We start from the raw sequence: 17,206 nt of genomic DNA, 5'->3' as shown, positions 1-17,206 counted from the left end.
AAATGCTGCTGTGCTGTAATGGGGAAATGTAGCTCACATGTATTAATTAGTACTGTTTAAGGAGGTGTTTCCTGCCAATACAGCCCCCATGTGATGAGCAGTGAAAACAGAACTGGGTGACTGGGGTTCACCTCTACCACACCAAAGGCACAGGGTCTCCCTAACTCACTCAGGACTTCCTGACCTCCTTTTTCTATCCCTTTTCTCTTTATTTTTCCTCCTTCTCGGTCTCCTCTCTCATGCGGCCCAGATGTTTCTCTCTGCCATCCTTCCCTCGTTCCAATACTCCAGCCTTCTCTTTGGTCTGCCTCTGTCTCTCTCTCTCCAGGTGATTGTTGTTACACAATCCAATGGTCATGTGGCCCATCCAGAATGGCTGCCCCCATGTTCATATCCTTGTTTACATGTTAGCCTAACTGTATTGTGTATAGTAGGCTAGCCCGTAGGGTTTGGTCTACTAGCCTATAGCATGCAACTTACTATTACTGCATTATGCTGCATTATCCCTGTTCTGCTGTGCTGTAATGGGGAAATGTAGCTCAGATTTATGAAATAGTACTATATACAAAGGTGTTTCCTGCCAACACAGCCCCCATGTGACCAGTGACTGGGTTCACTTCAACCACACCCCACAGGGTCTACTCCCTCACTCTCTCCAGACTTCTCCTTCTTCTCTTCTATCCACTTTTTCCTCCTCTCTCTGTCTCATGCGGCCCAGATGTTCTTCTCTGTCGTCCTTCCCTCGTTCTATACTCCAGCCTTCTCTTCATTTTTTTTCTGGATTCTCTCCCTGTCATTGTATCCCCATTCTTTCCTTGACACAGAAACACTCTTTCTAGCGTGTTGAAAACACATTTCCTCTCTCTCTCTCTGTCTCTCTCTCTGTCTCTGTCTCTGTCTCTCACCCCCCCAGGCAGTGACTGCTGTAAACCTTTCCGTGACTAGCTGTCATTAATCTTCTCTCTCCAGGGGAAGGCTCTTGACTCTGTGCCTGTTACAGTGGTTCACAGGGAGAGAGGAAACTTAAAACGTTCCTCCCAAACACACCCGTGTGTGGTGTTGCTGAGTTCTTTGCCCCCTGGGAACTGATGCGGTCCGACAAGGATGCAGTGGAGTGCGAGGAGCACTAACACCACTTATGAGCATGTCTTTGAATTACCACCCTGGCTGCTAATAGTGTGGACGGGAGTGTGCTGTTAGCCTCAGTTTATTGACGCTCCGGAGGGCCTAGGATGGGGTGACATGAGTGCTGTGTTGTTGTTTTGAATAGATTTGAGTTTCTTCTCTTCTAATTGTTCAGCAGTATGCATTTTCTCCCAACTCTTCATATCCTACTGACTCCTCGTGTGTCTCCTTAGCAATTGTTTCCAAGTCATTTCCTGTCCTGAGAATGAGCCCCTATCCATAGTCTGCGGTTTTATTGTGATGGCGATTTCCTCCAGTGTTGACTCTTTAGACTGAGCACTACTGCCTTTTAACTGACCCCGGAAACTGCCAGCAGCAAAATAACAGAGTTTCCCCCGTGTTATGTACTGTACATCATTCAAATACAGTTTCCTCCTCGCTAACCAACCAACCACCCGCCCTCCAACCACACGTAGCCACGATACATCTCCAACTCTATTGAAGCAGCGAGGTTAAAGTGATTGTAATGCTTCACATGCCAACTCGACGCTCTGAAATCTCTCCCATTTAGACCTCTAAACCAATGTCAATGAGCGACCATTGATTAGGGTAATGGCAATCAGAAATGTCATCTGAAAGGCCATCAGACAATGATCTAAGAAGTGGTGTCCTCTAAAGTGTTATCATGTGTTCCACAGGAACTTGGCCATTGGCATAGGGATCCAGAATTTCCCAGAGGGCCTTGCGGTGAGCCTCCCTCTGCGAGGTGCAGGGATGTCCACATGGAAAGCCTTCTGGTTAGTAACAACTCTTAATATCCAAACAGTATCTCCACATGATCATCACTGTTTCTCTGCACCTTAACTCACAGGGCCTTCAGAAAGTATTCACACCCCTTGACTTTTTCCACGTTTTGTTGTGTTACAGCCTGCATTTAAAATGGATTCAATTTAGATTTTGTGGCGCTGATCTACACATAATACCCCATAATGTAAAAGTGTAATTACGTTTGTTTAAATGTTTACATATTCATTAAAAATGAAAAGCTGACATGTCTTGATCAACAAGTATTCAAGCCCTTTGTTATGGCAAGCCTAAATAAGTTCAGGAGTAAAAACAAGTCACATAATAAGTTGCGTGGACTCATTCTGTGTTCAATAATAGTGGTTAACATGATTTTTGAATGACTGCCCCATCTCTGTACCCCACATATACAATTATCTGTAAGGTCCCCCAATCAAGTAGTGAATTTCAAGCACAGATTCAACCACAAAGGCCAGGGAGGTTTTCAATGCCTCACAAAGAAGGGCACCAATTGGTAGATGTGCATTAAAAAAAAAGCACCAACCTAAGCTACAAGAGAGAAAAGAAGGAAGCCGGAACAGAATAAACAAATATTCCAAAACATGCATCCTGTTTGCAACAAGGTACTTAAGTAATAATGCAAAACAAATTGGCAAAGAAATGAACTTTTTGTCCTGAATACAAAGCGTTACGTTTGGAGCAATTCAGCCTTGTATCTCCAGGAATAGTTTCTAGTTTTAGCCAGGCAGAGCCCTGTACAGTCCCTTAACCCCCTGTCTGTGGAGGGCAGAAGACTCACCAGATGATGGGATGCTTTGAAGACTTATCGAATCAAGATATGAGTTTTTATTTTTCATACATTTTTTATAAATCTTGTACATTTTCTTCCACTTTGACATTACAGAGTATTTTGTGTTGATCGTTGACCAAAAATGACAATTATATCCATTTTAATCCCATTTTGTAACACAACAAAATGTGGAAAAAGTCAAGGGGTGTGAATACTTCCTGTATATTAAACTATATATTAAAATAATTGTTTTTGTTCGACAGCCAATGACTGAAGGGGACATAAAGGGTACTAATCTAGGGTTTTGACTAACTCCTCTCTCAGGTACGGACAGCTCAGTGGAATGGTAGAACCAATCGCCGGGTTGCTAGGAGCTGTTGCCGTGGTGCTGGCTGAACCACTGTTGCCGTACGCCCTGGCTTTCGCTGCAGGGGCTATGGTGTATGTGGTGGTTGATGACATCATCCCAGAGGCTCAACTCAGGTGTGTAGAGAGAGGTTATTTTTACTGTGCTCTCCTAACCCATGTCTTAATCAAGGCTTAGTCATGTCCAACCCTTTAGAAAACACTGGAACAATGTTTCCTAGTAATACAGTACCAGTCAAAAGTTAGGATGCACCTACTCATTCAAGAGTTTTTCTTTATTTTGTATTTTCTACATGTAGAATAATAGTGAAGACATCAAAACTATGAAGTAACACATATATAATCCAGTAGTAACCAAAAAAAGTGTTAAACAGATCAAATTATATGTTACAGTTTAGATGCTTCAAAGAAATTCCACAAATTAACTTTTGACAAGGCACACCTGTTAATTGAAATGCATTCCAGGTGACTACCTCATGAAGCTGGTTGAGAGAATGCCAAGAGAGTGCAAAGCTGTCATCCATGCATAGGGTGGCTACTTTGAAGAATCTCAAATATAACATATATTTAGATTTGTTTAACACTTTTTCAAATCAAATCAACCATACACATGGTTAGCAGATGGTATTGCGAGTGTAGCGAAATGCTTGGTTACTGCATGATTCCATATGTGTTATTACATCGTTTTGATGTCTTCACTATTATTCTACAATGTAAAAAATAGTGAAAATAAAGGAAAACCCTTGAATGAGTAGGTGTGTCCAAACTTTTGACAGACTGTCCATTAACAGATTTTTCTACCCTGGTTCCAACTCTGTGCGTACAGTAGTTGTTCATAGCTCTGTGACTCTGAGCTGGACTAGATCAATCGCTGTCTTTGTGTTAGTGTGAGCCGCGAGGAGGAAGAGTGGGAGCGGAGCAACGACACTGTCCCCCTGGAATGTTCTGGTTTTCACAACCCTGGGCGTGTTTTCTTTAAGAAGTGAGACAGGGAGCGAGCTGTCCTTTTGACTTGTGTGGGTCCACTGTCACTGTGAAGTGTGTGCCTGCTAGCATGTTTAGGGTCTGTGTGTGTGTTTTAGTAACCTGACAGATTTCCATGTGCTCGGCTTATCTCTGTGTCTCAATGTATATGATTGAAGTACTGTATGAATACACCAACATTGATTAACACTGTCCATGTATATTGTCTTGAAGTGGGAACGGTAAGTTGGCTTCCTGGACCTCCATCCTGGGCTTTGTAGTGATGATGTCACTTGACGTTGGGCTGGGCTGAGGCCTCACCTCCACGTAGAACACCTCGCTGATGTCACAGAATGATGTCACGGCTAATCGCCAGACCTTGGGGGAAAAAGGGACCAAATCTGCCTTCTCTCTAATTGCTTGCTTTTGTTGTATTTATTTTTATTTTGACATTTTGTGAATTTGGTTGTTGTTTTTTGGGATACTGGATCCTTATTATAAGATGTGATGATACTTGAAAAGTGGTATTTGTATGACTAGTTTAGACTGGTACTGAGACAGCCATGTATGAAAAATTGATAGTTGATTTTGAATAGATTTTTATGGAGTGTGTGTGTGTAATTGGGTTTACACCTCTAAGGGCTAAGTCCATTTTGGCTCCAGCTGTGTCAGCCCACTCCACAGTTGGACCTCAAGACTGTGTTTTGAAGGCTAGTTATGGTCACTGAAGGAAACACAGGGATCTGTGTCTACAGATATGTCACAAATAACCAGCTGAATGTGTCGGCTTGCCTGATCCTTGAGAAGGATCTTTGCTCGGATTATGATGTAATGTATTTACAAATGGTGCACACCCTGATTCATTCAGGATGGAATGTTTTTTTTCTTCCTCAATTATCAAACATTTAAATGACCAAGTGGTTCCGTCTGTTTTTTCCCTTGCTTTATTTAGCTTTTTCTCACATACATTCTCTATCAACCTCAGGCTGGTCATTGTGTGTTTGGATGAAGGGAATGTGGTGTGGATGAAGAGAATGTGAATAGCAACATTTTACAGCTAGCTTCTCCTTTCTTATCTTTTTCTCAACTACGGCATACACATTCCATTTGTATTGCGTTGTTATTACATTATTATAATATGACATTCAGTTATCATTACAGTTGAAATGACATATAATTACTAACATGACATGTTTGTGAAAGAGATATTGCAGCTAGCCAAATGCAATGCTAGCTACACAACCCAGATGCAACCTCTTTTTTTGCTTGTTCATTTGTACGTTCATGAACTGTACTGTACTGCTGGAGTTTGGTGGGGGCTTCTAAACCCTCTGGCCTTATTGTACTGTAGACCTTCTGGCCTTACAGCTATGTATGGGACAACGTCTCAGAGTAGGTGTGCTGATCTAGGATCAGCCCCCCCACCGTTCATGTAATCTTATTAATTGTGATTTAAAAAAGTAAAAATGATCCTAGATCAGCACTCTTACTTGGACACGCTTGATTGAAATGAAGCCTGAGGAGTATACTACAAAGCAGGATCAATGAGTTAGCCAGTAAACTTGCATAAAAAATTGTTTTTTTAAATGTTTGATTAGCCTGAAACGGCATGGTCTGATTTAACTCAACCAAAAACACATATCTTAGCTTAGATTACTTAATGAAACAGAAAATCAAAATCAATTATTAGTTATTTTGGGTTGTTTATCCAAGTTTGCTGGCTAACGCATTGATCCTGCGTCGCGGTATACCCCTCAGGTCTCCCTGCCTGATTCTATTCTTGGAGGGGCCTGGATAGAACCATTTCCAAGGAAAAGTGTCATGGAGAGAGATGTGGTGATGATGTAATAAACCAAAACTGATTCCACTATGTGTTTTTCTCCGTTGATAGTTAGAGGTGTCAACCCTGGTTCAGTCACCGCCCCACTGACTCACGATTCACTGGAATCATTAACATATTGTACTGTAGACCTTTACCGTAATGCAGCTGTGCTCTTACTGCACAGGGTCCAAGCCTAACTGAAAAGACATGTAATAACTTAAAGGTTCTTGTAAATCATGCTTTGATGCCATTGGGAGATATGTATAAAAACACGAGTTATACTCAGAAGTATCCATACAGTGCATTCAGAAAGTATTCATACCACTTGACTTATTCCACATTTTGTTGTGTTGCAGCCTGATGTGAAAGAAAAAAAAAATCTCTCCCATCTACACACAATACCCCATAATGACAAAGTGAAAACATGTTTTTAGAAAGGTTTGCACATTTATTGAAAATGAAATACAGGAATATCTCATTCACATAAGTATTCACTCCCCTTTGCTACTACACTCCCAAATTGAGTGTTGAAAGTTTCCAAGAGCGCAGTGATCTCCATCATTGGCATATTAAAAAATATGGAACTACCCATACCTAGAGCTGTCCGTATGACCAAACTGAGCAACCGGGCAATGAGGTGACCAAGAACCCAATGACCACTCTGACAGAAATACTGAGTTTTTTGGTTGAGATGGCAGAACCTGCCAGAAGGACAAGTCTCTGCGGCACTTCAACAATCTGGGCTTAATGGGAGAGTGACCAGACGGAAGCCACTCCTGAGAAACAGCCACATGACAGCGCGCCTGGAGTTTGCAAAAAGGCAAGTGAAAAACAGATCATAAGGCAAAAATATTATGTGGTCAAACCAGGCACAGCTCATCACCTGTCTAACACCATCCCTACCGTGAAGCATGGTGGTGGCAGCATCATGCTATGGGGATGCTTTTCAGCTGCAGGGACTGGGAGACAAGTCCCTGAGATAAGGATAGAAGGAACAAGGAATGGAGCCAAATACAGACAAATCCTTGATGAGAACCTGCTTCAGAGTGCAAACGACCTTAGTCTGGGGTGAAGCTTTACATTCCAACAGGACAATGACCCCAAACATATAGCCAAACCAAGGCTGGAATGGCTTCAGCCAAAGGCCAGACTTGAATCCCAATGAAAATCTGTGGAAAGACTTGAAGATTACAGTTTACCACCGCTGCCCATCTAACTTAATCCTTAAGAGTTTATTGACACAGCAGTGCGTCAATCTAAGTAACATAATCAAAGAATCCTCATAAAAATCACTCTAGTGGTAGCATGAGACGGAGTCTACAACCCACACAAGTGGCTCACGTAGTGCAGCTCATCCAGGACGGCACATCAATGCGAGCTGTGGCAAGAAGGTTTGCTGTGTCTGTCAGCGTAGTGTCCAGAGCATGGAGGCCCTACCATGAGACAGGCCAATACATTGTCAGCACATTCAACTATGTAAAGAAAAAAGTATTTAATAAGAATATTTCATTCATTCAGATCTAGGATGTGTTATTTTAGTGTTCCCTTTATTTTTTTGAACAGTGTATATTTCCTGAGCTTTCTAATATGTCCTAGATATAGGACAGACACTTCAAAACCTTATTCCTTATTCTTTTCTTTTTTTTACTGTATACCTAAAGGGGTTCTAAAATTCTAAATTATCTATGGTATGACCATCTTAAAACAATTTCAAATGTTAGCTTAGTACAATTTTAGAATCTTCAAGGAATAATGGGAGAACATCCCCAAATCCAGATGAATTGAATTCAGGCTGTAACACAACAAAATGTGGAATAAGTTAAGAGGTATGAATACTTTCTGAAGGTACTAACTAATGTACAGTTTTCATACAGTTACAATGGAGTGCACACTGCACTTCCGTGTTGGCAGGACGTGTGTGTGTTTGGCCAGTGCTATGAACAGTAGACATGAGACCGTGGAGAGATGGTAAAGTACAGAAAGGGTCAACTCTACAAGTCTAGGTACTGGGCCTCTCTCTGTCTCTCTGACTCTGTCATCTGTTCTCTTTCTCCCTCTCTCTCTCTCTCTCTCTGTCATCTGTTCTCTTTCTCCCTCTGTCTTGTAATTTCAGTCCTTAGCTCTCATTGGAGAGAATCCGTGTTGAGAAGTGAGACCTACTCTGTCGGAGACCTGGTCTCGAGTTGCGCCATAGTTCACTCTCTCTTGACTCCGCTCTCTACCCGAGTCTCTTGACTCCAACATTTTTATTTCCCTCACGAGTCTATGGAATGACGACGTTTCTGAGGTCAAACACAAGCAAAGGGGCTCTTAGAACTGTATAAATGTGCTATGTATACACGTTGTCCACGCAGGCTCAGAGTGCTACACAATGACACTGTAGCAGTATCCTGAACCATGACCCATCCTTGTGTAACAATACTCAACTGTAAGCCTAGGACCTGGCAGCTAGTCGACTGGCACACACAGAGAGATGTATGCGAGTGCGGGTTCGCTCTCTTTCTCCTATTTGTTTTTCTTTTGAGCTGTGAAAGTGATGAGTGTGATAGGGAGAGGCGAGACGTGGTTTAGCCGCTTATTGAGTCGGAATGCCAGTTCAGGAAACACACCTTGTTGCGGAGGACAAAGAACCCCTTTCACAGCCACCGTGTGCCAGCGTCGCCCGCGGCGAACATGCCCACCTCGCTGTGGGCAGAGATTGGTAAAGCCAGGACATCTCCCCTGACTTTATTGGGCACCGGAGAGAGGTAAGCCACAGGCATGGATCGCACACACACACACACAGATACAAACACTCACTTGGTCTCTCTCTCTCTCTCTCTCTCTCTCTCGCGCTCCCTTCTCTCTCTCTCTCTCTCTCTCTCTCTCTCTCGCTCGCTCGCTCGCACACAGGATCCGAGAGAAGGGACCCTTTCTTTGCTTTGTGTTTCGAATGGCAACCTTCTGGTTCATAGTCCTGTACGAGGAAAACAGTGGAGAGCATTGACCACAGGCAGTCTGCTAACAATCTGGTCTGGAGAGCGGTCAAATAATGTCTGAAAAAAAACACTCCAAAGGCAAAGAACAGTACAGCACTGTTACAGTAGGAGAGTGCTGAGTAAAGCATGATGTAAGGATGTTTGGTAGGTGCTAAAAGTGGGATACCGTGAGGTAAGGGAGCATGAGAGATATAGCTAATGTGTGGGAAGATAGTGAGTGGATGAGTACAGAGTATCTCAAATAAGGTATTGTCTCAATCAGATAGAGGGTGTCAAGAAAGGAATGATAGTTTAGCTCTGAAGATGGTCTCTTGGAAGGCTACAGCGTCCACCAAGGACAGTAGACTTTATTGATAGGCGCTTACTCGTGCCCTGGGACAATGTGTGCGTGCGTGAGGAGGAGTCAAACAGCGAAACGGGGGAGGAGACACTCCAGGAATTGCATGCGGACATCAAATGCTTACCTGTAGCTGGAAGAAAGGGGAAGATGTAGAAGAAGAAGAAAAATATGTCTGTGGTGAACAAGAGTGGGCAGAGACCCAAAGCTCAAAGCAGGAGCTTCGCACGCAACTTAACAATACTACCTTTATGAAGGCTGCATCGCAACGGCTGACTCGCTCTCTTTCTCTCTCATGCTCAGACAAAGGGGAGATTTCAGTGATAGATCCTAATACCTGAGTCATGGCATTGCCTAATACAGACGGCAGCATGTCTGTTCGACGAAATATATTCCCAAATAAATGTATTCTCAAATGTGATGCGTTCTCTGCCACGCTGTGTGCACTGAACTGACATGCGTGATTGTTGCTGATACTCCGATGGTCAGATGAAGGGAATGAAATGGTCGACAACGCACACCACTGTGCTACTCAAATCAAACAGCGGTCTGTAGCTGCTGGCATTAAGCATCACCCATCATCGATACTTTTAATAAAAAATAAAATAATCGTCAGTTTGTTGCGTAAGAAATGGAAGGAATAAAATCAAAGCTGAATCAAAACAGTCAAACCTATAGCAGAGTGCTTTCGATACGCCCAACTACTTTCCTTTCTACACATCCACTCCTTTCCACAGTGGTGTAAAGTACTTAAGTAAAAAATACTTTAAAGTACCTCTTAGGTAGTTTTTTTGGGGTATCTGTACTTTTACTTCACTACATTCCTAAAGAAAATAATGAATAAATAAACATTTTACCTGACACCCAAAAGTACTCGTTACATTTTGAATGCTTAGCAGGACTGGAAAAAAATGGCCCAATTCACAGACATACAGTGCCTTGCGAAAGTATTCGGCCCCCTTGAACTTTGCGACCTTTTGCCACATTTCAGGCTTCAAACATAAAGATATAAAACTGTATTTTTTTGTGAAGAATCAACAACAAGTGGGACACAATCATGAAGTGGAACGACATTTATTGTATTTTTCAAACTTTAACAAATCAAAAACTGAAAAATTGGGCGTGCAAAATTATTCAGCCCCCTTAAGTTAATACTTTGTAGCGCCACCTTTTGCTGCGATTACAGCTGTAAGTTGCTTGGGGTATGTCTCTATCAGTTTTGCCCATCGAGAGACTGAATTTTTTTCCCATTCCTCCTCGCAAAACAGCTCGAGCTCAGTGAGGTTGGATGGAGAGCATTTGTGAACAGCAGTTTTCAGTTCAGTTCTTTCCACAGATTCTCGATTGGATTCAGGTCTGGACTTTGACTTGGCCATTCTAACACCTGGATATGTTTATTTTTTAACCATTCCATTGTAGATTTTGCTTTATGTTTTGGATCATTGTCTTGTTGGAAGACACCTCTCCATCCCAGTCTCAGGTCTTTTGCAGACTCTATCAGGTTTTCTTCCAGAATGGTCCTGTATTTGGCTCCATCCATCTTCCCATCAATTTTAACCATCTTCCCTGTCCCTGCTGAAGAAAAGCAGGCCCAAACCATGATGCTGCCACCACCATGTTTGACAGTGGGGATGGTGTGTTCAGGGTGATGAGCTGTGTTGCTTTTATGCCAAACATAACGTTTTGCATTGCTGCCAAAAAGTTCAATTTTGGTTTCATCTGACCAGAGCACCTTCTTCCACGTTTGATGTGTCTCCCAGGTGGCTTGTGGCAAACTTTAAACAACACTTTTTATGGATATCTTTAAGAAATGGCTTTCTTCTTGCCACTCTTCCATAAAGGCCAGATTTGTGCAATATACGACTGATTGTTGTCCTATGGACAGAGTCTCCCACCTCAGCTGTAGATCTCTGCAGTTCATCCAGAGTGATCATGGGCCTCTTGGCTGCATCTCTGATCAGTCTTCTCCTTGTATGAGCTGAAAGTTTAGAGGGACGGCCAGGTCTTGGTAGATTTTTCAGTGGTCTGATACTCCTTCCATTTCAATATTATCGCTTGCACAGTGCTCCTTGGGATGTTTAAAGCTTGGGAAATCTTTTTGTATCCAAATCCGGCTTTAAACTTCTTCACAACAGTATATCGGACCTGCCTGGTGTGTTCCTTGTTCTTCATGATGCTCTCTGCACTTTTAACGGACCTCTGAGTCTATCACAGTGCAGGTGTATTTATACGGAGACTTGATTACACACAGGTGGATTTTATTTATCATCATTAGTCATTTAGGTCAACATTGGATCATTCAGAGATCCTCACTGAACTTCTGGAGAGAGTTTGCTGCACTGAAAGTAAAGGGGCTGAATAATTTTGCACGCCCAATTTTTCAGTTTTTGATTTGTTAAAAAAGTTTGAAATATACAATAAATGTCGTTCCACTTCATGATTGTGTCCCACTTGTTGTTGATTCTTCACAAAAAAATACAGTTTTATATCTTTGTTTGAAGCCTGAAATGTGGCAAACGGTTGCAAAGTTCAAGGGGGCCGAATACTTTCGCAAGGCACTGTATCAAGAGAACACGTGATCATCCCACTAAACACAAATGCATCTTTTCTTAATGATATCGGAGTGTTGGAGTGTGCCCCTGGTTATAAGTAATTTTTCTTACAAGAAATTGGTGCTGTGTGCTTTTCTTAATATAAGGAATTTGATATGATTTTACTTTTGAAACTTAAGTATATTTTAGCAGTTATGTTTACTTATGATACTTAACTACATTTAGAGCCAAATACTTTGACTTTTCCTCAAGAAGTATTTTACTGAGTGACTTTCACTGTTACTTGAGTAACTTTCTATTAAGGGATCTATACTTTTACTCAAGTATGACAATTGGGTACTTTTCCACCACTGCCTTTCCACGTGTCCTCTACTTTCCACACGCCCACTCGCCCATACTCCAGTCACCATGTTGAGATGCATCTACCCACTGCTCCAATAGAGATCTTAAAGTGGCAATGGTGTCTTTAAAAAGCCAATAACATACTTTGTAATAGAAACCCCCCAAAAATCTACAATTTTTGTGACTAATCATTTTTTATAGAATTGTTTCAAATAAAACAAGTAAGGGATAATCAACGAGGGGCTGTGTTCTATGGAAAATAATGAACGACCTGGAAGGTGTGGAACTGACCTCCCACAGAGCTGCATTTTTTTCCCAGAGAATACATAGAGCCCAGAGTTGATTATTTATACCATGGCTATAATTTAACACATTCACCTCTAGAAAGGTGTTCATTTGCAGGTAGGAATGTGTTCAACATACACTGAAGTCGCTAGCAAGTTTACTAGATAGCTACAGTAGTTGCTGTGGTAACCAAACAACCAGACTTGCTCGTTTAGCTAACCAAACCATCAGTCCTAGCTTGCCATTATGAAAATCAATTCAACAATTCCAATATTGTTTTCAATTCGACTTTTGCTTTCAAAAGCATCTCAAACATAGAACATGTAAGAATGAACTATAGCCATAGAATTCAAGCATTCAAATCTACTGTGTGTTATAGGGAAATAATGCACCCTCTAGAATGCCCTTCAAGCCAATCAGAAACAAGTATTCAACAATGCCATGGTATAATAATAATAACAGGATGTTGTGTCCAATGGGGTAAATGTAGATGGACAGACCCCATGTGTCAGTCCATGTACATTTTATAGCCTCTGCTGCAGCAGTTGGACTGTAGAGGATAATGCTTAAGAACTCATTACCACAAACACTGACCATTCTTTGTGTGTGTGCGTGTGTGCGTTTTGTCAGTGTCTCACTCATTCTCTCTCTCTCACACACACACACACACACACACACACACACACACACACACACACACACACACACACACACACACACATATTAGTGAAAGACAGACACAGATAGACCCAGAAAGAGGCTAAGAGTGTGAATGAAAGACAACAGATAACTACAGCTCCCCCCAGGTAGAGCTCAATGTATCCCTCAAGTCTCTGTATAAAGCTGTTTGACTTTATCTTGCTCTCTGATAGTTTATGCCCTGAGTGCCCCCAGTCGTGCCGGCAGCCAGCCAGGCTGTAGTGTGCTGAGAGGAGAGAAAAGCAGAGGAGGGCAGCCTCTCTTGTGTTGCCCCCGTTGCTGGCATCCCTCACAGCTAGGCTACATAAGGAAACATTTGTTCTTCAGCCTCTGAATGAGCCCTTGTGTCAGTGGAGAAAAACACAGATGGGACAGAGAGAAAGAGGGAGACCAGAGAGATAGAAAGTGGTGTCCCGAAACCCTAAAACACGTGATCATGAAGACTTAAGATCTCTCAGTAATTCCTCTAGTAGTGGGTTCTTCTGACACACATTTGTTGATCGATTTATGTCATGTTCTCATAGTGACTTTGTGAATAGGAATCATTTGTAGTCACTGTTTTTAATGTTTATAAGGTTTCCTTTCTAATTTCTCCCTGACATGTTGTTAAATATAGAAAACCACACAAATGGCTGGAACCACCATAACACATAAATACAAAAACATCACTTTCGCTTTCCCTGCTTAACCCTCAGCAGCAGCCTGTGCAGTTGTGGCGGGAGAGGGAGGCTGAGGAACGCCAAAGGAATGTTGCTGTGTTACTGGAGAGGCGGACTGACTAACTGATCACACACTGAACAATGTCTTTGTGTTCCCCGGCCCGACCTGTAGTCACGCAACGCCGTGTGAGCACACTTTCCGTAACCGCTCAGCCCTGCTCACAGAAGAGCGTGATCAAGTACCTGCATCTCTACAGGATCGCGTGCAGTTCAGGTGCTTGGGGCGCACTGGAGCGAATCCAGGTGTGAGTGTAGGAGGGAAAACGCGGTGTGGAACCGAAACATCTGGCAGTTTGACTCCCAAGCTTTTTTCTGCGTCTTGGAAATATACATCAACACAGGGAACCAACCCGAATAAAGGAACAACTGGAAATGATAACTGCTTATATAACGCAGTTTAAAGTTGCGTATGTGTCTATTGCAAGAAAAAATATAAAGAGACAATATGCTGTATAAAACAACTATAATCTCTCATGAATGCATTTAAATATTGAAGCATATGCTTAAAAATGGGTGATTGGAGCCCAACTGAGATGCAGTGATTGTGAATGAATTATTTCCGACATGATTGTGGCAGTTGGCTTCCCGTTGATTGGCCCTTTTATGTACAATTCCCACACCCATCCAGTCCATTCTATGGAAAGGTCCGCTCATCTCTTTAGCCAAGCCGAGTTTATGCGTGCTAGTAACTTAAAATAGTCCAAAAATAACAGCATGCCTACAGGCAGGGATACCTCGAGGTGATGTAAGACCAGGAGCAGAGCTTTCAGGCAGAGAAGGACCTATTGGATGTAGCGTTAGTGTTATTGCTAAATTCTGCTCATTTTGATTGAAGCGAGACCAGGAATATACAGGAAAAAAGCCTACTTACTTGCATCACCAGGACAAATGTGCACATTTAGAATATAATTCTGTGTGTTACTCACCTTGGGGGACACTGTTGGAGTAACAAATTGTTGTGGGTGGGGACATATCCCATCTGCCACTGCCCGAATTCTTTGGGTTAGCAGCTCTCCACATGGCTTAGTTAAAGGCGCTACATGGTCAATCTGCAGTTAAACGCGCTGTATGGCCTCTGCAGAAGTTAGATCGTTCATACTTCTTGCGCTTCGCTGAGCAGCGCAGGGCTGTTATCAAGGAAGTGAGTTTGTGTTTATGCTGGACCTCCAGCCCTCACCTACCACCACCCAATAATTTCAATGCGGAGCTATATGTAGCCCTCCACATTGTTACATTTGAGAGGCGCTAGGTGATGCGGTATGGAGCTCAATTTGGCCTCTGGGTCCCTCTGGAGACTCCGCGATTGCATCACAATATCCATACGGCGCCTCCGAATACATTTTCGGATCAAGCATAAATTGGCACTCGTGCTGGCTTTCACCGCGTGAGAAGCGACTCTCTGGAACTGTAGAGATGCATGAGAAACCACACTCCAAACTGCAGGAGCATGCTACAGTCGAACAAGGCATCGCAACGAACTGACTGGACTTTTAATCCACACCAACGGATTTATACGGTTTAAATCGATGTTTATTAATTAAGCAGGTTTCGTCGGCATCTGCTCCGTGGTTCGTTGACTGTTAGATCTCATTGGATATCCCTTGACCCACGGCCAGATGTGGGTGCTGTGCGTTATGGAGTTATATATCGAGTTATGTTCAGCTGTGGATCGATTTACGCATGCTTGAGGTTCAACATTTAGATGTTGACATCCGACTTGGATCTCTTTTTACTCACCATGCTTATGGATATTCATATCCCGCGGACCCATTGGCGACAGTTGCCCAGGAGTTGGGTTATAACTATAGAACGCATCAACATCAATGACACAGGTGGATGTCAACACGCGCATTTTTTACAACTTGCCACACAACGGCCCTTTGCTTAATGTAAGAGAACTCGATTTTGGATTGTAAAATGGCACACCTGGATAAGACGTGGCAAGAACATAATTTTGAAGTGGCCTTACAGGTAAATCACTTTCCCTATTGGTGATAAATCTGTGAGCCCGTTATTGATGATGTTGTTTATACTGTTTGTTTAGTTATTTATTCATTACGAGACGTGTTGTTTGTAGATCACGTGATAGTGGCAACAAAGGATACAGGGTCATTATTAAGCGTGGTAATTTGTCTGTACCTCAATGTGTCGTTATAGACTATGTCAAGATGTCCTTCATTCATTCTGTCATGTTATGCCGTATAATTGTAAATCTTTGTGCAAGGATTTTTTTAAGAGTCCTCCTGTCGCTTGTGTTTGGCGAGGGTTCTGGCGCTGCATGGCTTGGTCCGCTATCAAGATTTATTGGAGATAAGCCATTTTAACACTGGGAATTCCCAGCACTGGGAATTATCCCCGTGGGAGGACAGCTTGTATGGTTTCATTTCATGTCCTTTTGACAAATGTTCACACTATTATTGACGTGTACATTCATGGGAATTCAGATGGTATAACCTGGATGTGTTCATTTTGATTTATTGCCTTGTTTAAACCATGTTAATGTTTGTTGATTGATCAGTCATGTTTCCTGTCAAGTGGGTTCCTACAAGGCTATAAGAGGCTGTCATTTGTCATTTGACAGGGAGGAGAGAGGGTTATGCAGGCCAGAGCAAAAAGCCTTGAAAGAGAATGCTTTGAGCCTTGTATATACAGTGCATTCGGGAAGTATTCAGACCCCTTGACCTTTTCCACATTTTGTTACATTACAGACTTATTCTAAAATTGATTAAATACATTGTTTCCCTCATCAAGCTACACACTATACCCCATAATGACAAATCAAAAACAGACGTACCTTATTTACATAAGTATTCAGACCCTTTGCTATGAGACTCAAAATTGATCTCAGATGCACCCTGTTTCCATTGATCACTTTTAAGATGTTTTTACAACTTGATTTCAGTCCATCTGTGGTCAATTCAATTGATTGACATGATTTGGAAAGGCACACACCTGTCTATTAAAAAATAAAAAATATTTAACCAGGTAGGCCAGTTGAGAACAAGTTCTCATTTACGACCTGGCCAAGATAGAGCAAAGCAGTGCGACACAAACAATAACACAGTTACACATGGAATAAACAAACATACAGTCAATAACACAATAGGGGGGAAAAAATCTATATACAGTGTGTGCAAATGAGGTAAGATTAGGGAGGTAAAGGGAATAAATAGCAATAAATGAGGCGGCAGGTAGCCTAGTGGTTAGAGCGTTGGACCGGAAGGTTGCAAGATCGAATCCCCGAGCTGACAAGGTAAAAATCTATCGTTCTGCCCCTGAACAAGGCAGTTAACTCACTGTTCCTAGGCCGTCATTGAAAATAAGAATTTGTTCTTAACTGACTTGCCTAGTTAAATAAAGGTCAAATAAAAAATAGGCCATAGTGGTGAAGTAATTACAATTGAGCAATTAAACACTGGAGTGA

At 42.2% G+C, this 17,206-nt stretch overlaps 1 protein-coding gene across 2 annotated transcripts in view; it reads left to right on the top strand.

Moving 5' to 3' along the window:
- Window positions 1-5,915, top strand: part of slc39a11 (solute carrier family 39, member 11) — a 127,763-nt gene extending 121,848 nt beyond the window's left edge. For both annotated transcript variants that reach the window (XM_020453529.2, XM_020453528.2), the window contains exons 8-10: window positions 1,824-1,922; window positions 3,044-3,202; window positions 4,283-5,915. In XM_020453529.2, the coding sequence (XP_020309118.2) occupies window positions 1,824-1,922; window positions 3,044-3,202; window positions 4,283-4,361 (337 nt within the window). In that variant the 3' untranslated portion in view covers window positions 4,362-5,915. The remainder of the gene's footprint in view (window positions 1-1,823; window positions 1,923-3,043; window positions 3,203-4,282) is intronic.
- Window positions 5,916-17,206: the final 11,291 nt, after the last annotated feature.

The sequence above is a fragment of the Oncorhynchus kisutch genome, linkage group LG20, assembly GCF_002021735.2.
Source record: "Oncorhynchus kisutch isolate 150728-3 linkage group LG20, Okis_V2, whole genome shotgun sequence".
Taxonomy (NCBI): domain Eukaryota; kingdom Metazoa; phylum Chordata; class Actinopteri; order Salmoniformes; family Salmonidae; genus Oncorhynchus; species Oncorhynchus kisutch.
The sequence above is the reverse complement of the archived record's forward strand: the minus strand, read 5'-3'. Positions and strand labels throughout refer to the sequence as shown.